Genomic DNA, 23,191 nt, shown 5'->3' on the forward strand with positions numbered 1-23,191 from the left:
ATCATTATTTCTATCGAAATTTGACCGAGTACTTACGCGAAATTTTCATATATTTTACGATATTTTTACTTTTTGTTCGAATTTATATATTTTATTTTTAATTTTCTCGATAACCGAGTAATAATAATAATTATTAATACTGAAATTTAATTCAAGCAAAATAATTTATTGGAAAAGTTTTTTACGTTACTTTTTTTATATTATATTTAATGAGATATCTTTGTTGCAAATATTGTTTAATTCTTTTTTGCCTTAAGTCTCCGCTAATTATAAAGTTGCAACAGGTGGTAAAATAATTTTTAATGTAAAAAATTTGTAAATATAACTTTTATACGAAAAATATGGAACATCTGATGTTATAATTAGTATTCTTTCGTTTTAACTTCCGAAACAATTATGGAATTCTCTGAAAGTGACAAGAGTTGCATGATTTATGTTGATAGATGAGGAAGAAGGTTCATCTCTTGGCGCGTATATCGTTTTTCCTGAATCATGGGGAAATAATGCGGGAGAATAAGGGATCATTATATTAATTTTCATGCAACGATTAATCTTTCTGCCGTTTAGATAATACTGTAAGAGTTCGTTGGTGGAAACAGTAATGGAATATAAAAACAAGATGAATAACTGGAACCGTAACTTTTTATTAAGATAAATGAAACGGCAACAAATGTAATTAACATGCAATATTTCATAATTAAATTATATGTTTAAATATATTTTTACTAGACTCTTTCACAATAATAAAGAATAATCAAGTTTTTATTCTGCTTTTAATTATTTGGGTTATTTCAGAAAATTAATAAAATTAAAAACTTTTCGATCGCATTTTTTGTATATTTTTGCAAATCAATTATTATGGTACAATATTAAACTAAATTACATCGAATAGAATGTTAATAAAAAAATTTATTATTTGTCAAAAATGTATTTATATATAGTTTTGCTTATCTGAAAATAAAATATGTTACTTCTAAAAAATACGGTTGGTAAATATATGATTAATATAAAAATCAGACATTGTTGCAGGAATCATACTGGGAAGTTAAAACACGCAATATATAAATTGATCGTTTCACGTAAACACTTTATTGTTTCTTTATATAATAATTTATAATGTAAATTATATATTTATTTAAAAAAATTAATTTTAACTATCGCATATTGTATATTTTTATAAATTTAGAATTTAAAATCGAAATCTGAACGTTGTTATTCTTTCTCTCGCTAATAAAAGAACCGACCTACAATTTCCATGATTTTGCAATGTTTTAATTTTCTTTTCAGTTATTAGAGCTTAAAATCCTAGTTCTTGGAATCATTATAGAAATCTTAGAACCTCGGGAGAGAAATATATTTTTCCGATAAAAAAAAAAAAATTAAAATGTTCCGTACAGATTTCGATTTTCATCGACAGATTATCAGATTACAAAATTCTTTCTAAAAAAAAAAAAAAAACTCGCACACATACACGTACACACGTCGACGGAAATCACGAATCGAGAGAACGAGACGTCGGGATGAGATATCGATCCTAAATAATGGCGGACGCGCAACAACGACGACAACAATGATCATGGAAGTCGTCGATGGCGGCGGCGGCGGTCCAGGAGGGATGCTGCGGGAAGGTTGCCAGGCAACGTGCGTCCACCCTTAAACCGCGCAGCATCCCCACCGCCACTCTCCCTTCGCCGCCCTTTCGTCTCGGTCGATACAACCAACAGCCGCGTCCTCGTCCTCTACGCCCCGGGAATTCCCCGATTTTCATTAAGAAGCTTTTCAGCTTTAAACCCGACCTCGACTACCCCCATTCGTTCATCGAAGAGACGCTTGCTTTCCACCATTGGCCACTCCATCCACTCCTTTTCTCTTTCTGTTTTGATGCTTGACAGGCTTGACGGAGAAAATAGCAGATATCCAGATTAAATTAATTTTTGACGCTCGAGAAATTAATTCTCTTTGCAACGACCCAGAATATTGTAAAAAAAAAAAGATTTGGTAAAAGTTTACATTTATTTATATACCAAAGAGAATGTATTATTATTTCGATTTTATACTACTTTAAATTTCAAGAGATAAAACATTACTTTCAATGGACGATGCTGGAAAGCTCGCGTGTTAAAAAAATCGAGTTTAATAATTATTAAGCGTATCTCTTACCGATTATTAATCGAATTAAAGGCTCCTAAATATTATGCTAACACATAATAATTTAATAATAATAACAATAATAATATTCAATAATATTAAAATAATTATGGAATAATTTTCAAACATAAATAATAAACGATGTGTCGAGACTAATGTGGTTAATTAATAAACTTGAAAGGGTGGGAGGACAGAGACATAATACAATAATTAATCATTAGATTTACATTATTAAATTCCTCGAAAATGGACTATCGCGTTGACTTTTACTACTAACCTTGCGTAACAGAAATTTGAGAGATACTCGACGAATTTAAATCGATTACTCTCGACGAAGATCGTTGATTTTGGTCCGCTCTTGGCATTCACCGCGTGCCTTATGAATTTTGAAAAGTTGGCACATGGAAGCCCGCAGTGAACGCAAGGAGCACAGACTCACACTTCTTCTTCTTCCTCCTCAATTTTTCCTTCGGACATCATCCGGCAGTAAATCTCGTTGAAATTCGTTACAGGTTCCGGAGACATCCTGGAAGGCACACTTAATCATTCTTCAAAACATTTCCGTCTTTTTCCTCCTTTCGATGTACTACAAAAATATTTTCAGTCTCGCACATACGGTAGATTTTTTACCGAAATCATTCTTTCTCATTCACCTCTTTTTTCACTTGTATTTAACGCACACTTATTTAAGCGAAAAAAAAAAAAATATATATAATCCGAAGAGTTCTGCAAAACAAACTTAATTCAATCGCACACAATCACGAAAGTAGACTCACGTGACGGATACGAGATAAACATTTAACGATTACAATCTTTCGACGTTCACAGAATTCTGATTATAATTAAAGGAGCCGAGAATTTTCATTTACGAAGCATGCGTTTTTGCAAACATAAAAATTCCTTTGTCAAGTTGCCTTAATTCGAACGGGAGTGAATTTGGATTACATCTGGCATTACATGGGATGCATCGCACAGACTCGAAGCGAGCATGATGAACGCCGAAACTGCACTATGGGACGTTCACCCTGCGCGGTGCCCTCGGTCAAGGGGGGGTTGGTGCCGTGAGGGTGCTCGTGGAGGGGAGACAGTTCGTCACAGTGCTAACGTAACTTATTGCTTATTTCGCGGGGGGTGCACGGCACCGTGATCGAGGGGCGAGGGATGATAGGAGCAGCTGACGTTGGGGTCCCATTGTGTCCGTAGATATTCGCATAATCAAAAAATCCACCCTCCTCACTCTCCACCCCCTTTTTTCACTGTCTGCTGACCGATCCTTGCGCGCTTTTCACGCGGAACATATGGGCGACTAGCGTCAACAGTGATCCTGATTGATAGTTTCGCAGGATAACAGTTATTCGAGATTCGTTCGTTAATGAGAACGTTGGTTCTCTCGGTCGTTGAACCCGAGCTGTTATTTATTTTTTAATCAAATATTTATATAACAGTACGTTAATTAACTCTTTTTAATATTTTATAATCAATTATATTAAAGTAAATTATACTGATTTATATATAGTATTATAGAAGAAGACAGCGGTTGAATTTAAAGGAAATATATACATGTTAAATAGCGACATCTTTTAATTTAATTTAGTTTGTATTTAAAAAAAGAATATAGAAACATTCCGCGAGACAGCAAACTTGATAAAACATTTTATTTCAGGAGCGAGAAAATAAAGGGAACAATTGTTTCGCTATTTTTTTTCCATTCGGAGGGATTTGCTAAATTTAAAAGGCGCGCGTATTCTCGGAGGGTGAGTCTTTGACGGCTACAATTGCTCGAAGGCTAATTCATACCTATCGCGGAGGAAGAGGGGGGGGGGGAGGGAGGGAGTGTTGCTTGGTCTCCGCGACACAATGGGGCATTCCCTCGAAAGCCTGGGACTTGGTCGGAGCTGTGGGTCAGGGTTACCTTCGCACGCGCGCGCGCGCGCGCGCGCGATAGAGAAAGAGAGATAGGGCGAAGGAGGGTTTAAACGTAATCCTAACGCAGGGGGACGGGAATTTAATAGAAAGATATTTAAATGTCTCTGACATGTGACAGCTGCGCGACGCAGGACGATGCCCTGTTATCGGCGAGAAAAAGTTCTCGGATGAGCAGAAGGACAAAGGCCGGCAGATACATGAACTGGAAATAACTTCAAAGTTAGTCAGTCCGAGGTGAATCGATACCGAATAAAAATCAAGTATTTATGTTTTTATTTTCTGAAATTATTATTCTGATATGATTTTAATTTCGTATGAATTTTTATACAAATACGCAATAAATTGGTAATTGTTTGGTACAATAGTATTATTTTAAAATAGCTTAAAAGCGGGTTTTTATTTACTACTCTATATTATTGTTGTTATATATATATATATATATATACAAATAAATTGAAATTTTAAATAACTAATTGAATATAAAAATCAATTTCAGTGGAAGGAAATCTCATTTCTAGCATTAGTTTGGTGAAAATGATTTAATCGTTGACGAAACTGTCGGTGATTGTTTCTGAAGTTCTCGAAGAGTTCGAGAAGACGAGGGATGTAAAAGGGCAGGAGGGTGTGTAATCGGGCGTGGCGGTATAAAGCTAATTATAAGTGCTGTAAAGTCACAGGGGTAAGAACGACGCTGACACGATCGAGATGTATCGACCTCGTCGGGATGCTTTCTTAACTTTCACATAACTTTCCAATAGTTTTATCAAGATTAATAAAAGATAATAGCGATATAACGTAATAGCTATTTATAAATATAAAACATATATTTACGTAAATCCCGTCAATAATCTGTTTCTTTTTTTATATAAACATAGTACATTGAACAATTTAATTTTTACATTTGGAAATTGTTTTTAATATATTTCTTTCTTATCCCTTTATTTTTATATAGTAAAAATATCTTGCAATAAATTTGTCACGCTATAAAAACGATCAAGATTTAGAGAAACAAAATTTGTGAATAACTGCTACATCAAAGTAGGATAAAAAAAAAACAGTCATATTAAAATACTCGTGTCATTCTAGGTCTTATATAAAGATTTCATTCTCTCTTACCACCAAGTCTCTCGTTCTTCCTCTATCGAGATTCGGAGCAAATTCCTCGATTTTTTCCAGGGGTGATACCTGAATGGCCCACGTCCTGCGATCCTCGTGACGTAATCGAGCACGTGCACGTCGCGGCACCCCTGCTCAGGTGGGGTTGGAAACGTCACGGATACACCAATCCTCCCTTGAAGGCAACACGCCTTCAGCCCATCGATCCTGGCGAACCTACTTCCATTCATGAGAGGTTCGACAAACCGCATGGTTCTACCTGGTATCTGGAACAAACCAATGCATTCCTCGCGATGAAAAAAGAGAGCGAAGATTAATATGCCGGTAATTCATCTGTGATCCTAGGCCAGTATTCTTCATAATGACGATCGAGGATATTCCTTTAATTCAACGTCGCACGAATCGGCCGGTTCTCACTGTCTTTAATCTAAATCCTTGGCTTCCGAATTCGAACCTTAATTTTTAGCTTTTTTTAGCTTTGAATATTAAATATAAATTACGATGTTTATTTTAATCAACCTGTGCTAATTAGATAATAATATTATTGAGTTCATAAATTCGTTTCTTTTTAATTCATATTCTTTTTGGCTTTCAAAAAATGTCGCTCTACTAAAAGCTGACTCTTCTCCTATATATATATATATATTCTGTTCAGGAATTTGGAATTTATTTTCTATTCGTTATTGACTCTCGTTTGGATAATTTTTGAAAAATTAGTCTTAATTTCTTTAATATACTCGTTGCGATACGTGGTACAACGACGTGGCGAGTACAGACATTGCGTCCTTTTGCGTCGATTATGGTATATGACAATATGTTCGCGGCGCGTGCAAAACGCTATAAATAGGAATCCGCCTGCGATCGAGCGCGTCAGCTGATCACATATTGACAGTTCGATAAGTTGTCGCGCCGGAGCATAGCGTTAACCGTCGAAACTGTTCCGCGTGCAATTAGTCGCGCCTCCGCCTCGCGAGGACAACGGAATCCTGCTTTCCTGAGGATCGATTAAACGTTTATCGATAAACGTCGTCTCGCCGGAAATAAAGCGCGGCCGTTCGGCTATAGAAACGTTCGCGCGTAAAAATATATTTTGCCACGAGAGCAAACTTCCATTTTATTTTATTTCAGTTTCGTGTATTTATTATTTCAGCTAATTATACATATCTATGAAAATTCAAAGTAACAGTAAAATTAAAATAGCATCGAATAATAAATTTTATTCGTGAAAATAAAAAAATAAAAATGTTATAAAAATGAGAAAGATTGATGAAAAAAAAAAAAAAAAAATAAGATAATTATTTACGGTTGGTTGTAATTAGTTATGTCGGAGATATATAAAATTAAAATATCACAGAGACGAACCTGTTCGTCGAGGATCGAGGAGGCTTGGGACGGAAGTCGGAGAGGCTGAAGAGCGACGAATCGCGATCGCGAGGACCAGCTGGCTGGAGTCAGTCTCGTGACAGAAAATTACGAAAATGGTAATTAGGCACAAGGTAGCAACGTGTGTCGGCTACGGCTTATTCATACTTCGTAGCCATGGCGATCCTGCACTACTGATAAAACAACAGTACACACCATAATGTACTTACGCGGAATAGGGGGAACACCTTGCGTACCGGGTGTCGCAAAAATCGTGCGCGAGGAAGAGGGATCGTCGCGAAATCGCTTTTTTTCGAGTGTTGCAAATTTCGAGGATCTCAAAGATGCAAAATATGTCGAATATCAATCAGCGTGAAAAGCGTTAATTCGAACAATGCAAAGACACTATTTTTTCGTAATTATTTAATTTTTATTTCAATTACATTTTACATAATTATTTCTCATTATTTTACTTGATGCGCGAGTGCAAGAATTAATATTGTCATTAGACGCGTTAAAAAATTTTTTTATCTAATCTATCTTTTGGAATATATTAAGGGATGTTGTTCGAAGCAAAGGGTATAATCACGTATAAAAGGGCGCTGCCATTTCCAGATGAATATTTTTCCGGACCGCAATAGTTTCAGCTTCGTTACGACATATGGCGAATTGATGCGCGCAGTGCGCTTTTGATCGAAATTCACAAGCCATATGTCGCCTCTTCTTGAATGAGCTAATTAAATATTCAATATCCTTGGATATGTCTGTTTCGAAATAAACAACAATTTCAATAAAAAAAAGATTTGTTCTGCAAAAGCTTGCGACATTTTGTTCGAGCTATTACTGTAAAAGTCGTCTGAGAAAAGAACAATGTAGCAAATGACATCCACGTGCGTGCACTTGATAAGAAACGATAGCCGATCAACCACCCGGTAGATATCGCGGTCGAAAGTCTGGTCGGAACGAGCGGAAGATTGTTCGATTGATAGAAATCTCGAGTTACGAAATTATATGATTACACGTTATTAATACATCATTGAAAAATTTCCGACAAGAAAGAACATATATAGTAAAAAAGTTCACAAAATCGAAAATAATTATTTAATTATATAAAAGGACGAGTGATAAAAGACACATTTTGAAAATGCTATAAGTGATTATAAGTGGATTTTAATTAAAAAAAAATGTAAAAAATTCAAAAATTAATTCACTTCTTGTTTTATATCGAATAATCCATCACAACGCCAATTAATGAATTTATCGTTCACATTCACATGCAATAAAATTTTTGTTTATAAAAAAAGTAGGCTAAAAAAGAACATATTCGACAAAAAATATTAAATAGAAATAAATTAAAAAAAAAAAAAAAAAAAAGTACAATTAGCGACAAAAATAATGACACTTTTGAAAGCACTTGATAGCTAAAATAAATGACTCGAGATTAAATAAAACGATAAAAAAAAAAAAAAAAAAATATTGCGATCAATTAATCGATTCTAGAAGCAGCGATCGATGCTAATTGTAGCACTCGATCAAACAATCGAAAGCGAGCTAATTAATCAAACGAACAGAGGGGTTGAAGACGCGGAGACGCGATTACGACCGGCGAGGGGACTCGATGACGAAAGGACCTTTGGGATCAGGGTCGGATATGCGACTGGCAATTACCTGGCGGTCACTCGCTTCCTCTTCTCTGTCTCCCATTCTCTCTCTCACTCTCTCTCTCTCTCTCTCTCTCTCTCTCTCTTTCTCTCCTTTTACTCTCCGGATCTTCTCAGGATACAGCGCAATCCTCCTGGTAGCGGCGACAGGATCCTTCGAGGATCCATCCGTCCCAGGATCTATTCCGCAGGATAATGTTGCGTCACAAGATAGGCAGATCGATGACGATGACGATGACGATGACAAGAACGGTCGTCGGCTCGAGAAGGAAGTAGAGCAACGTCGCGTCGGCGGCGACGAGAAGACGGCGAAGAGAAGAGAAGAGAAGAAGAAGAAGAAGAAGAGGAGGAAGAGTAGAAGGGGTCGTTTTCGCCGAACAACGATGACGACGACGACGATCGGCGGCGGCGGCGGCGGCGGCGGCAGAACGGTGTTGTTGGTTTGATGGTCGCGGGACCACTGCGCCCTCTCCGTCTTCGCCCACCTAGCCCTGCCCCTCGGTATCAACCCCTAGTGCCCGTCCCCTCGCCCCGAGCTGCCCCGGAAATCCCCGGGTCTCCCCGTCCGTCGTCCATCGCTCTCCCCACCCCCGAGAGTCGAGTTTCCACCCCTGCGCGGGATATTATGTATGTATACCGCGCCGGAGGGTAGAAGGAGGCGACCCCCGAAAAGAGGGTTTCTGCCGCCCCTGGCGCGCATTTTCCATCCTACTTGGAGGAAAGGGATGATGAAGAAGGGTGGGAGTAATGAGAGAGGGTGCCTTCTTCGAGGCGCAAGCGTCACCCAGAAAATCAAGGCATCGTCGTCGTCCTCCTCGTCGTCGTCGTCGTCGACGTCGTCGTCGTCGTGGAGGTGCTTCCCGAGAGTGGCGAACCCGTCTGGTCTCACCTGGACGCACGATGGGGAGGAACGTACGTCGTAGGGTCAGATTGCCCCGTCTTCGTTCAAGGGCGTACGACCTCCCCCTTCTACGAGCAACCTTCAACGCGGAGAAGACCCGGGACTCCTTCCTTCCTTTCTAATTCCTCGGATCTTCTCTCTCTCTCTCTCGCTCGTTTCTTCCCTGTTCTCTGGCAGCTTCGTCGGTGGGCTAACATGTTTTTCTTTCTACGCGATCTCGCTTCTTCTTTCGTTTCCCAGTCTCTTCTTCTTTCGCTTCGCGTAACCCCAGGAAAACGAGATCCTGCGCGCACTTTTTCTTCCCTTTGCTCGTCTCTTCCAATTCTACGCGCGTGTGAGTGTCTGTCTACTATCGACGGTCACGAGGTGGCTCTTTCCGGTTGTAAGAGAAACAAAGGAGGGAGCGAGAGCGAGAGTGGATTTCGGACGATGGCACTTTCGATGAATGAGCGATTAAGATGGTCGATGATTTTCGATATCGTCGATCGGCTAAAATTCAATCTTCATCTCGACGCACTTTGGTGCTCATCTCTCCATTTTATCTTTCCTATTTTTTTTATTTCAGATTCCCCCGAGTTCCTCGAGAGTTCCAACTTCCTGTTGGAAACAAAGTTGAAAGTTCCGGGATTATAAGCTCCGTCGAATACCGCGGCGCAAAATATTCGCGATTTTTCCCTTCCGTAAATTCCTTCACAAATAACTCCGCTAGTTTTTGTATCACGCGCAAAAAAAAAAAAAAAAAAAAAAAAAAAAATGCGCGATCGATAAACGTTGTTGCGCAAATGCAAAAAACATTGAATTGATCAAACTAAAAATGTTTTCAACCATTACGTAAACATCGGAAAAAATTGCGTTTGAATGAAATATTAAACCAAGTTGCAATTAAATTTGTTCAAACATAATATTAAGTACAGATGTACATAAAAAAAAATGTTATTATCGTGTAAATATAATATTACGTAAAATTGCGCGAAAGTTGGAAAGACTTTTGTGACATTTAAGGAAAAGAGAAAATGCGCGTAAAACAATTTCAAATTTTGCATGTATCAATCGTAAACGCAGGGTCATTTAATAAACATATCATGCTCTGTGACTGCACTTTAGCCTGTCGATATGAGACGAGCCACGATCAACAGGATTATCTTAATCTTCTATTGTGAGGAGAACATCCCGACTCGAGAAAATCGAATTCCGGTAGCAGAACGACCTCGGGGACCATAAAAGTCCTCGGACGACGTGGACGAGGTCGCTCTAATAGCCACCTGCTGTTAGACGACCAGAATCCCTGTGGCTCCTGTGGAGAGCCGACTTTAAGCCGACCAGATTTAAGAATTTCAAACGGGAAGAAGGAGCCAAGAGTTTTCGATCATCGGAAAAAAAGAATGGTACATAATAATATAATGGAATCGGAAAAAAAATTACATTACTCGATAAGAGGATATAGATATTAGAGATATTAGTTAAAATTATTGTAAAAATTAATAATAAAAATTCTATAACTGTAATGAAATTATCATGAAAGATAGTATTGCTTAAAGTTTCCATGTATTCAAATAAAAATGAATGGTCTTTCAAGAAAATGTGTGACTAAAAAGTAAAAGCACCGTGTAATAATCGGACCGATTTGAAACAGATTGAATCAAGATCGTTTTCGAAGGTATAAAAAAAAACGCGCCGCGACAAGGAAAAGTTTGACAATGGGAATTCGCTGGAGCGAACCCCGCGAATTTAAGGGAGTATTTTTTGTTTCGATTTTTTATCCTAAATTAAATTGCCCGGAAGTCGTTATCGAGGTCGCTCTCTCAATGAACGATACGACGTGTGTGTCTGGGAGAAGGAATTGGCTCGGGATTTTGGGCCAATCCCGAATCACGCCGTTAGTTGGTCCCCCTGTCGATTTTCGCCTCGGCACCGACAGTCGAATTTTTATACCCTGCCTGTCACGATTATTTATCTCGGTCTAAAATCGAAACTCGATGAAATCCCCCGATCGTCGAGCTATCGTATTCGGGATACATCGACTTGCTATTAAGCTCGATACTCTATCGGGACCCTCATTTGACCCATTTCCCATTTTTAAATCGCGCCAATCGCGCATAGACAGGTGAATATCAAAAAATGTTCAATTACATTTTTCAGCGTACTAAAATTTTATATATATGTATAACAGAACAATTTTAGATAATTAATAAATTTTATCTTGCAATTGTTTTATTTTGATTTCTAGTTTCATCTTCACTATCGATATTATTTTATTGAAATATTTCAAGACACAATTTTCCGATTGCGGACAAGCGAGTGATCAATTTTTCTTCAATCTTTGTTTCGCTCGTCCCTCGACGACGAAACTCGGCCACGTTTCGGGGCCCCACAACACGTGCACGCATAGCCGCAATCTTTCGAACGCGTGCAAGTCTTGAAGGGGTGGCTGAATGAAGCCGAGGCCTGGTCTCTCTCTCTCTCTCTGTTGATAGTGGCGTGTGGCGTGGCGTGGCATGCCACGGGTCGATAGAATTCGGGCCACGGCCTCCGAAGCTATACCCTTCCACCGGGGGGTGAGGGAAGCTTTTGCGGGGGTTGAGACGACGGAGGATCGGAAGACTCGAATACGAGGACTGAAAAGGTGCGGAAAGTGAGCGACGCTCGCTTCGAGAAGGAAGCGAATATATATATATATATATATATATGCTCGCGAGCTACGTCGGCTGGCGGGGGATGAAGATAGGAGAGGTAGCTCCTGGCGGGATGAAAACCCGGAGGTTCCTTTGGTGAAGAAGCGAGAGAGGGGAAGAACGTGTCAGGGAAAAAGAGAGCATCGGTATCCCGCGAATATAGATACGCGTGTGAAGAGCAAGGAAGGAAGAAAAAAGAGAAATGGACGCCGGGAGAAGCAACGAGGAGAACGCTGGCGGTTAAACATGAAGGGGATCGCGAAGGGATGAAAACGGAAGGAGCGAGCGAGAGGGGGAGCGAGAGAGACGGAGATGCAAGATGGCGGGAAGGGGGGAGGGAACGGGATGCTGGGGTCGCTAGGCAACCCCCGTTAAGCGATAGAGGTGCACTCTCGGTACACCCTTATTGCCTTTCCAATTTCGGTAGTTCCCATGCACTATGCCTCCCCCCTTATTCCCCTCTCATCGTATCCCGATGCCGACTGTCAAGACTGCATTCGGGGCCTAACATTCAGCCGGAATCAATAAAAGAGTCTCTATCGGCCGATCCGCTCTTTTTCTGATTAACCTTCTCGCAACAAAGGGGTGACATACGCCGGGGGCTTGTACGTACACGTAAGGGGAATGCTGCCGCGATCGGGGGAAAGATCGGGATCATTTTTAGAATATTTAAAATTTTTTAGAATATTTAAAATAATATTTTTAAATTAAAAAGAATTATTTGAAAGTTGTATATAAAATGTGGAACGTTGTATTGAATTAAAATAAAAACAAATATTTAAGGAGATGCCGCCGTAGTTCTGTTTTACCGACTTTAAGTTAGGTTAGGTTCACTTTCTATCGAATGTACGCAGATTAAAAAATCCTCCACCATTTTTATTACTCGTGTATTATTCTTTCATGTCATCTCTATCGGGAGCGTCATATTTTGTGCACAAACAAACCGCAGAACTTTTGTATTAAATAAGTATTATTACGAGCTGATGCAAGAGGCCGATAATAAACTGTAAGATTTTAACTTTTATCGTTCTCTATACGAAATTCCAGCGCTTCCCGTTCATTATTATCAGTACTTGAATCGTGGAGAAGGATTTTGCAATCTGTCCATAGTCGAAAAAGGAAAAGTCCTTGAACGGAAAGTCGGTAAAACAGTCACGGTCAGCGTTCCCTTAAGACACAATACATATAATATACATGTAAATGACACATGCAGAGATAATATATTATGTAAAACTTTGCGCGGCACACACACTTTTTCAAGATCTCTGGTTTAATCCGATTTGCATCGAGATCGATGCTCGATCGTCAGGGCGCTCACCTCTTCCCTCTCTCCTCCCCCCCCCCCTTCGGAGAACGGGGCACGCGGGAGTTGACGGTGGCGGGCAACTCTCGAGTGTGTTGTTCCGACGGTGAAAATCCGTCCCGAGACTGCACGGCGTCACACCGTCTAGCTCCATCGGGACGCCGACCTCCCACCCAGCGATTGGTCCAGGAGGGAGAGATAAAATTCGGGATCAGCTGGAACTCGCCGGAGGCCAGCAACCCCGAGGGGCGAGGTGGTTAAGAAAGGTCTATCGTTGCCCCTATCGCCGCTCTAAAGGGAAAGAGAAAACACACTCGAGAAAATAACATTCTGTCACACTTGTGTGACAGGGGAGCCTCTAAAAGACGCACTCCTTACGCTTCTCCTTGTTAATACACCCCATTCTGCCAAAGTCCTTTCAGATTCGCGCGGTCAATATTTAGTTGGAAAATTTCCTCTATTTTTATTTCCAGCCATTAATTTCATATAAATTTTAAAGCATTACTTTCTCCCCCATTACAAATATTTCGTATCCATTAATACACCCAAATACATTTAGTTAAATGATTTTTAATCCTTTACGACCTTGTGGAAACTGCGAATCTATCTTTGAACCTTGATACTCTTGGAATACAGCTGTAGACTTTTAAATGATAACAAATAAGGAAAACCCAAAGTATACACATCGCACATAATTAGGAGCTCTATAAATATCCAAAATCCGCAAACGGTCTTAAAGACGCGTTAATAATTGAGCTCCTGTATCAAAGCAAATTTTAATTCACGTTCTCGTAAAGCGAACCCTCCCTCATCCCGTTCGCGGCCTCCACGTGCTTCTCATTATCATTCTGTTGTTCCTTCTCGCGCGAATATGGCTGCTTCGGTGGCCCGAGAAGAGAAGAAGCAAGGACGACGAAGGACTCTCATCCTTTTCATCATAAGAGGATTTAATTAAATAACGAAAACCCGAGTGGGGCCCGGAGAAAAAGGAGGGGCATCAACGAAAGAGAGAGAGAGGGTAACGAGAAGGGGGATGAAAACGCGAAAACAGAAAGATAGAAAAAGAGAGGGGAAACAAAAAAAAAAAAATAGAAACAGGGGAAACGGCGAGAAGGCCGCGGGGCGACGAGGGGGCACGAACGCTGGACGAGCCCTTTTCCCCTTTCCCACCCCTACCTCACCCATCCATCGATCGATAATGCGATCCGGCAGCCGAAGGGTGCACCGGACGAAGAGTTGCAGAAATAAGGGCTGCTGCCATCATTTCTGATCCGGCGTACTAACTTTGCTCCTCTCTTCTTCGTTTTCCTTCCCCTCCAACTTCTGCTAAATGCAGGGTTTTTGAAACTCGAATTATTATTAAAAAAAAACATTGATATTTTTAGGGTGGTCGACCCATCAAAAATTTTTTTTTTTTCATATAAAGAATATTTATATATTTGCAATAAAAAAAAAAATATATATATATATCGTAATATTTCGTAGATTTCACGACAATTGTATAACATTAAATATTATTCGTGTATGGTATAAAAATATACCGAATGTCTCGAATATACGAAATGACATTTGTCGGGTCGAAATTTTAAATGCCGTCGACTCTTGGACCATCGAATAATATCGATGGCCTCGGGAAAAGAATGCGCGTATCTTTAGATATATCGATCGATTCCACCCTCGTCCTCCCCCACACCTGCTCCGGCGAGAAGATAGACTCGAAGGTGCCCAGCATCCACCGACCGGTGTCGGCCGTCAACAAGGTTACTCACTTTCCTCGCGTGCGTTTGTGCGTGCGTACTCTCTCTCTCTCTCGGGTGAGTGCACGCGTGCCTGCGCGCTTCGAAAGGGGGAAGAGTAATGGATTGCCGCGAGCGGAAGAGGAAGCGAGAGTGGAGGAGAGAGATGCATTTATTTATATTATTTATGGGATGATGCACCCCGAGAGCGCGCGTCTGCTCCGAAATGCGCAAAAGGGGGTGGATTAATTGGGAGTAGGATAAAAATATGACTACGTAACGTGTGTTTGCGTAAACATTCGGGAACGTGAAATGTAAAATTCGCGAAACGAAGGAGGATTAAACGAGAGTGAGAAGAGGATTATTAAAATGTATAACGTTCATTAATGATGGCAGCAGATTTATCCCGAGACGCTTGCGTAAGCCAATTGTTTGGGCGGGAATATAATAATCTAATGGGAATCTATGTATCGTATATAAAGTCAAATGATATTGTTTATAAAAAATAATGCAATTGGGAATGAAAGGTTCTATAAATAGATCTCGAGCTTGAAATTAATAACGCACAAGTAAAATGACAATGAAAGATACAAGTTAAGGGATCTGAAATATCATTAAGGAAGAAGAGGGAGAACATCTTTTTCGAGGAAAATCCTTTTAATCTCAAGCGGGATTTCCGGGAATAAAAAGAGGTGCGCGATAGAAATAAAATATGTAAGAAGTCATAATTAGTTAAAAGTAATGAGCTAAAGAGAAACGGAGGAGAGATAGAGAGGGTTGCGTTATAGATACCGAGAGGGAGATGTCGGCGATGTATGTGGCGGTGGCTGCGGGCTACGTCGGTGCTGGTGGCGATAACTATAGAGGGGTGCGCAGATCGATGGAGCAGTGACGTCACGGGGCGCGGGATGCTGCGTCGCCATGGTGACCGCCAACGGACCCGGCCACCCTCTCCGCGAAAGTATATAACGTACTACTACGTTCGACCAGAGCGCGACCAGCGAGCCTGAAATTTTATTAAATTTCATTTGCGCGTTCTCTGTCTCTCCCTCTGTTTGTTCTCCGCCGCGGTCTTTCCGCTCGCGGATGCCGCGAGGCGTTTCTCCTCGCGAGGAAAGGCGCGTCGAAGAAACGCATCGCGGAGAGAAATAAAATTTCAGGGAAATATATTCGCGGGAAATCGATGACGAAGGAGAGGAAAAACAGCGAATGTCGAAAATAAATGGATACCCAATGAGAAAATCTAGGATGAAAAACTTTGCGCGACGAGAAAATGCTTGACGAAGAAAATTTATGTCCCGCGAGAATGCATAACGAGAAATTTGCGATGAGAAAATTCACGCCGAGGAAATACGTAATGAGGAAATGCGCGTCGCGGGAGACGCACACTTGCGAAGAAAAATACACGTCGTGATTGAAAAAATCAGAATTTCCAGCGAGCAAATATTCTTCTCACGGAGAGAGAGAGAATGCCTGACGGAAAGACGCATGACTCAAAGATTCTAGGATTATTGAAAAAACTGACGTTGCACTCGGTTGGAAATTTGCGATGTTTTTCGCACAAAATGAAATAGAAAAATTATTCAAGCTCTTGATTTTACGATTCTGCATTTGCCTTCTCTCGAGAAATTAAAGAAATCTCTCGATTAATTAATATACATCCTGTCATCGATTTTTCTAATTAATAATAAATATATTTTTACACAGATTTATAGATTTAAACATTTATCTATAGACATCTATATTTTTATTAATAATGTCTAAATTTATTTTATCAAATATATATATATATATATATATATATAAAGTTAATACAATTATAGTCCTCAAAATTTACAAATTCTCTCTCTCTCTTTCATTTTTTATGTTTCTGCAAAGTTATATGTTAAACTGAATCTGAGGAAACTAAAATATGCCACGATCAATGATATCTTGGTCGTTCTGATATATATTATCCAATAGTATCCAGGATCTATTTGGCGAACACATGCCTTCGCAATAATATTCCGAAAATATCTTCGACAAGCGTTCCTTAATTCTGTATGTCTCTCTTTCTCTTGCGTGTCCTTGAAAGAACAACAAAAAGCCCAGATAAATTGGCCTGCTTAGCAAAGTGTTCTCATTATTTTTCCGCGTTTTTCAGAGCTAAAAATAACGGCGATATCCAGGAGGATTCGTCCGGCGAAGAACTCGATTAGCGTAATTCAAGATTCCGATCCTGCGTCTTTATTTTCCTCGGAGCGCTACGAGAAACCAAGTAAGAGCAAGGCTCATTCTCCTCTCTTGTCCCTCTTATTCGTTAATCTTCCGCCAAGAAGCTTTTTTTTATTCCTCCCCGCTTGTCGTTGAATTTACGAGAAAAATGACGAAGCGAGGGTCTCCTCGCGACACCAGGATATCGCTCTCCCGAAAAGTTTCTTCTTCCCGAATTCAATCCATTTTATTTTTAAGCCAATAAAATGAGGCGTCAATGTTGTTTGATGATTTTTATTCGGAACAAAAATTCAGACGATGATTTAAGTTTCATATATGTTGATTTATGAAAAAAAGAAAGGAATATTTCTCTCTCGAAAGTTTTCTTTTGTGAAATTTCACGTCAAAAATCACGTTCGTTCTTTTCTCTTAAATTCTGTAGGTTCTTTCTCTCGAATATAAGTATTTATTTCAATACTATTAAATAAATTATTTTTATTTGGAACTGATAATATTGATTTGATGCGAACAATATTTGTTTCAAATAAATGATTTATGAGGCAGTATTGAAATAAATATTAATTTAGTCATTTTTTCTCGGCATCATCAATTAAATTTAAATTCCTTCGTCCTTCACCCTTATATCGCGATATTTCCATGCACAATTTCCGCGATTCCGACTATAACACTATTATTTTAATTCGATGTTATTTTGATTCGGCTGTTTCTGACCGAGGTTAAATATTGCTGATCCTGGATGCATCCCATCGCGGTCCTTTCATTTTTCACATCGGATCTTTCTGCGATATATAGAAGGGTAAAATACGAACAAGAAAAAGAGCTTCTCTTCTTTCTCTCAGTCGGCAATAAAATCATAAAGTACAAATAGTATTATTGATTTTTATATTTATGACTTCGAGTCAATAAATTCTGATTTTTTTGTAGTTTAATTATTTTGAAAATTAGTCCTCGCTCTCTATTTCTTTTTTATACGTTCTGTACAATCTTTTTCCATTTTATATTATATATTTTACGTAGAAAATATTTTTATAGCAAAATTAATTTAGATTATTCTAATATTTGTTTATTATAACGTTTACTGTTTTATGGATCATTTGAATCATAGAGATCATTTAATAAATAAGTTACAAACTAATATCCAAAATATTTAATACTGTTCATTGGCCTTATTAAAAATTAATATTTTTTGTAATATAAAAAGGAGCGACTTTTCAATTAATTTGATTACTATACGTTGAACTAATTTCTATTGATCATTTTAATCGTACAGATTATTTAATAAATAAGTTACAAATTAATATCCAAAATATTTAATACTGTTCATTGGCCTTATTAAGAATTAACATTTTTTGCAATATAAAAAAGAGCGACAATTCAATTAATAAATAAGTTACAAACTAATATCCAAAATATTTAATTCATCTCTTCATTGGCCTTATTAAGAATTAATATTTTTTTGTAATATAAAAAGGAGCGACAATTCAATTAATTTCTTTACTATACGTTGAACTAATTTCTATTGATCATTTTAATCGTACAGATCACTTAATAAATAAGTTACAAACTAATATCCAAAATATTTAATACTGTTCATTGGCCTTATTAAGAATTAATATTTTTTGTAATGTAAAAAGGAGCGACAATTCAATTAATAAATAAGTTACAAACTAATATCCAAAATATTTAATTCATCTCTTCATTGGCCTTATTAAGAATTAATATTTTTTTTTTTAATATAAAAAAGAGCGACAATTCAATTAATTTAATTACTATAAGTTGAACTAATTTCTATTGATCATTTGAATCATACAGATCACTTAATAAATAGCTTACAAATTAATATCCAAAATATTTAATACTGTTCATTGGCCTTATTAAGAATTAATATTTTTGTAATATAAAAAAAAGCGACAATTCAATTAATTTCTTTACTACACGTTAAACTAATTTACTAAATTACTTCCCTTATTGATTGCAATGAAAGAGGAATATCGCGATGATTTTCGATTCTCAAAAACGGAATTCATCCCCCATTTTGCATAGTGATTTTTGCATCGCATGCAGCGATACACATTGCATCGCCTCGCTCGCGGCGACACCCAATGTCGATGAGGGTTGGAAAGGGGAACGATAGAGGGGAGAGAGAGAGCGGGGGTGGGGAAAGGGAGGAATATTCTCCGGAACGGATACGATTGGGAAAACTGTCGATAGCGGACGGCAGGCAGCCTCGAGTTCGCTCGCTCGCTCGCGGGATGATCCGTGGACCAAATTCGAGCCGGGCCGGAGACGACGACGACGACGACGATTCCGTCTTTGTTCCCCTCCCCCTCAACCGCCCCTTGCGACATCGCCCATCATCATCCCCCTCGTCGCAATAAGTGGCCTCGCGGTCGGCTTTAACATGCAAAACGGGCCGCGTACCGAAATGCAATTAAAATGCAAAGCACTGAAGAGGGTGAGAGAGAGAGAGATAACAATATGAGCGAGAGAGAAATTTTATTTACTTGTTTCTCTCTCTCTTTCTCTTTTTGTCTCTTTCGCTCTTTAAATAAAAGCCGCGACAGTCTAATTAAAATTAATTGCGTCCTAGATCTTTTAGCGAGAATATCGCGAGGACTTGTGTTAATCGAATCGCTGGATTAATTATTTAACGTATCTTTCCTCTCTCTTTCTCAATAAACGACCATTTATCGGGAGTTAATTTTGACGGTGGGCTCTGCGATGAGATTGAAAGCACTCCGAGTTAAGTCGCAAGCCGAAGTATTCTGTTTAAAACCCTAAAAATGTCTTATACGACGCTGTCAATATAAATCAGTTGTCAAATTTATGTCACCGCGTGAATAAAAAGTTTCATAATTATTCATCGCTATGCAAATATAAAACAAGAATAGATAACAAATATATTTTCGACAAAAAAAAATATTTTATTCAAAGTATTCAGTATTCTATTTCCATTAAATCCCGTGTTACGTGTTTCTCATCATAAAATATCACAAATAGCTAAAACTAGAAAGTGTTGCTTCTCGATTGGTTCTCGTTACACAAGTCAAAGAAAACAATTCTCAAGTAAACAAAACGAAGCATCTTAAATACAACACTACAATATATAAAATGAAATCTTGAAGACAAATTCAGGGGGTGAGATAAGAAAGAGGGCTCGAGAGTAACGAAAAGAGACATTCGAAGATAAGAGAGAGGCAGAGCGCGAGATGACGAGGAAGAAAGAGGGTGGTTTGGGTGGAACGCGAGAGGGTTGGTTTGTGATGGTCGACGGTAATGCGCACATGGAGAGGAGGCACACGTAAGAAGAAGAAGGAGCGGAGAAAGGTTCCGAGGGATGACGCGGCGGGCGCGAGAGAGGGTGGTTTGGTCCGGGAGCTCGCCGGGGGATGCTGTATTGATCGCGAGAGCGGGCTAAAGTAAGCCGAGGCTGGTTGGCACGGAGGGTTGCCTTGGCAACCCTCGTGTCGTCCCTCATCCCTCAGGACTCCGAACCGCCCGTCGGTCCGAAAACCACCCTCTCTCTCTCTCTCTCTCTCTCTAGCTTCTTCTCTGTCATCGGATTCGCGATCTATACGTGCTGAACGATATGCACGCGTGTATATGCGTATGCGAGAGAGATCCTTTTTCCCTCCCGGGTTTCCTTCGGCTTTCCTTCCGACACGCGTTCTTCCGCTTGGGAAATAATCGGGACGGAACGTGGTTCCTGATAACGTTATCAAAGACGTTTAATTCTCTCGGGGTAATTTCTTTCGTTCCGCTTGAAATTTATTTACGTAGCGAATATATAAATATTATTGTGGAATATACAGGGTGTCCGGTAACTAACGGACCAACGATTACAAATGGATTCTTTGGTCAATTTGGGAACGATTTTTCCTCAGTGAAAATGTCGAAAAAGATCATCATTTTTTACAACTTTCCAATATTTGTCATTATGTATCTTTATAACTAAGCCTCGAATTAAAATTTTATTATAGTAAACTTTACCTGAAATTAACTGAAGAATGTAATTATAAAAATTATTGACTTCTCAACATTTTTGCTAAGGAAAAATCGTTTCCAAATTGATCAGAGAATCCGCCCTTAATCATTGGTCCGTTAGTTACCGGACACCCTGTATAAATAGCGAAAATTCAGAAACGTACATCAAAATCATTTTATTTCGTAATAAAGTGATCAAAGATAATTAATAACAATAATTTCCCTATAAAATCTTTAATATATCTTTGAACCGTTTAAAAATAATTAACAATGTATCGTTATAAAAAGATCTAAACATGTAAAATAATAATATATAGACCGCTAAAAATATCTTGAAAATTCCAAGTATTTTCCGAAACTACGAAGAGATATAAATCATCGATATATTCTTCTGCGATCGACGAAAATCAATTGCAGTATTTTTCCTTAATGTTGAACGCGAATGCTGAAGTGATCAATTTTGCGGTGTATTTCGAAGCAGATGCGCTCGCAATTATTTTCGAGCGATCTTGGGATATATTTCTCGGCGCGAAGGAAGCGATAAATCTTCCAACACTGTGGATGCTGCTCGACCCAGAAAAGATCTCGCGCGTATCTCGCGAGCGAACAAAGCACATCGACGCGTAATAATTTAACCCTTTGCTACACGAGAACAAAAATTTAGATATTATCGTCTATAAACGCACACTTGCCTGTTTTTTTTTCAATTATTTCTACTTTCGCGTTCCTTTTTCTATCATACAATTATTTATGATTTAAATATTGCATATACCTTATTAGATATTTATTTTAGAAACATCTTCTCCAACTTTAGATTTCTTTATATAATATATATATATAAATAAAATGTATTAATATCTGTAAAATATTTATAAAGATACGAGTCGATATTTAATACAAGCTAAATAATGTAATTACGATTATTAAAATACAAACTCTCCGTTTTATATTTAAGACGCTTCGAAGAATTTATTTAGCGCGCAAAACATCTTGAAATACTTACCGCGCAAACATTAATTATTTTTGTTCCCTTCTGCAATAATAAAGCGTGTTGGCCGGCGCAACAATCCCTGCTTAATCCCTTCGATTAATTTATGCGATGCCGAAGTTACGATCATCTCTCGCTTGGCGCTCCGGTAATATTACGTCGCATTGTGTTTACAGTAAACAAACACACTCGATCCAGGCAAAAGTGTAAAACCAACCACAGTCGCGCTGCGTGGGTGAAACGCGGAGGGAAAAAGGGGAGGTATGATTCACACGCAAAGAAGGTGGATGAGAAATTGGGAAGAGGATTGTCGCCGAATTGTCTCGGCATCCCCGCGATGCTCCTAGTATTTTTCCACGCGCAAACGCGTTAATCACATTCAATGACAACGTACGTACGGACTATAAACACGGCGTAAAATAAATCGGACGGAGCGGAAAACGCTGCGAAAAAAAAAGGACGTGGAATTTATTCAACTGGAAACGACGTGGAGGGAGTTCATTTCTTTACAAGAGCCCAAAATTGAAAATCTCTTGTTTAATAGAATAATAAATAAATAAATGTATATATATATATATATATATATATATATTATAATTACATTCTTCAGTTAATTTCAGGTAGAGTTTACTATAATAAAATTTTAATTTGAGGCTTAGTTATAAAGATACATAATGACAAATATTGGAAAGTTGTAAAAAATGTATATATATATATACTATATATATAATATATATATATATATATATATATATATATATATATTATAATTACATTCTTCAGTTAATTTCAGGTAGAGTTTACTATAATAAAATTTTAATTCGAGGCTTAATTATAAAGATACATAATGACAAATATTGGAAAGTTGTAAAAAATGATGACCTTTTTCGACATTTTCGCTGAGGAAAAATCGTTCCCAAAGAATCCATTTGTAATCGTTGGTCCGTTAGTTACCGGACACCCTGTATATAGTAGTATTTAAGAATGAAACAAAGAGAAAATAATGGAACAATAATATGCTGTGTAGCAGAGTAAATAATTGAACAGCGATATAATAAATAATGTTGCGCTTAATTGCAATTGATAAATATTAATCACCCTTAGATAGATTTATACTAACAAGTGTTTTAATTGCATTATTTAAAAGTAATATTATCCTACGTAAGTGTACGATAAATAT

At 38.3% G+C, this 23,191-nt stretch overlaps 1 protein-coding gene across 2 annotated transcripts; it reads right to left on the bottom strand.

Moving 5' to 3' along the window:
* Positions 1-1,062: 1,062 nt before the first annotated feature.
* LOC114935908 (uncharacterized) lies at positions 1,063-8,692 on the bottom strand. Of its 2 annotated transcripts, none has more exons than XR_003820598.2 (3): positions 8,221-8,692; positions 5,191-5,456; positions 1,063-2,686 (listed from the first exon to the last, which is right to left on the bottom strand). XR_003820598.2 is itself a non-coding variant. In XM_029308853.2 (3 exons), the coding sequence occupies exons 1-3, from the start codon at positions 8,254-8,256 to the stop codon at positions 2,584-2,586; spliced, it is 393 nt and encodes a 130-aa protein (XP_029164686.1). In that variant the 5' UTR covers positions 8,257-8,691; the 3' UTR covers positions 1,063-2,583. The 2 variants fall into 2 exon arrangements, 1 of the variants encoding a protein (XP_029164686.1); XM_029308853.2 differs by having other exon boundaries at positions 1,063-2,674; positions 8,221-8,691.
* Positions 8,693-23,191: the final 14,499 nt, after the last annotated feature.

This window comes from Nylanderia fulva, unplaced genomic scaffold (assembly GCF_048542155.1).
Source record: "Nylanderia fulva isolate GAGA-0341 unplaced genomic scaffold, ASM4854215v1 Scaffold15, whole genome shotgun sequence".
NCBI classification, from domain to species: domain Eukaryota; kingdom Metazoa; phylum Arthropoda; class Insecta; order Hymenoptera; family Formicidae; genus Nylanderia; species Nylanderia fulva.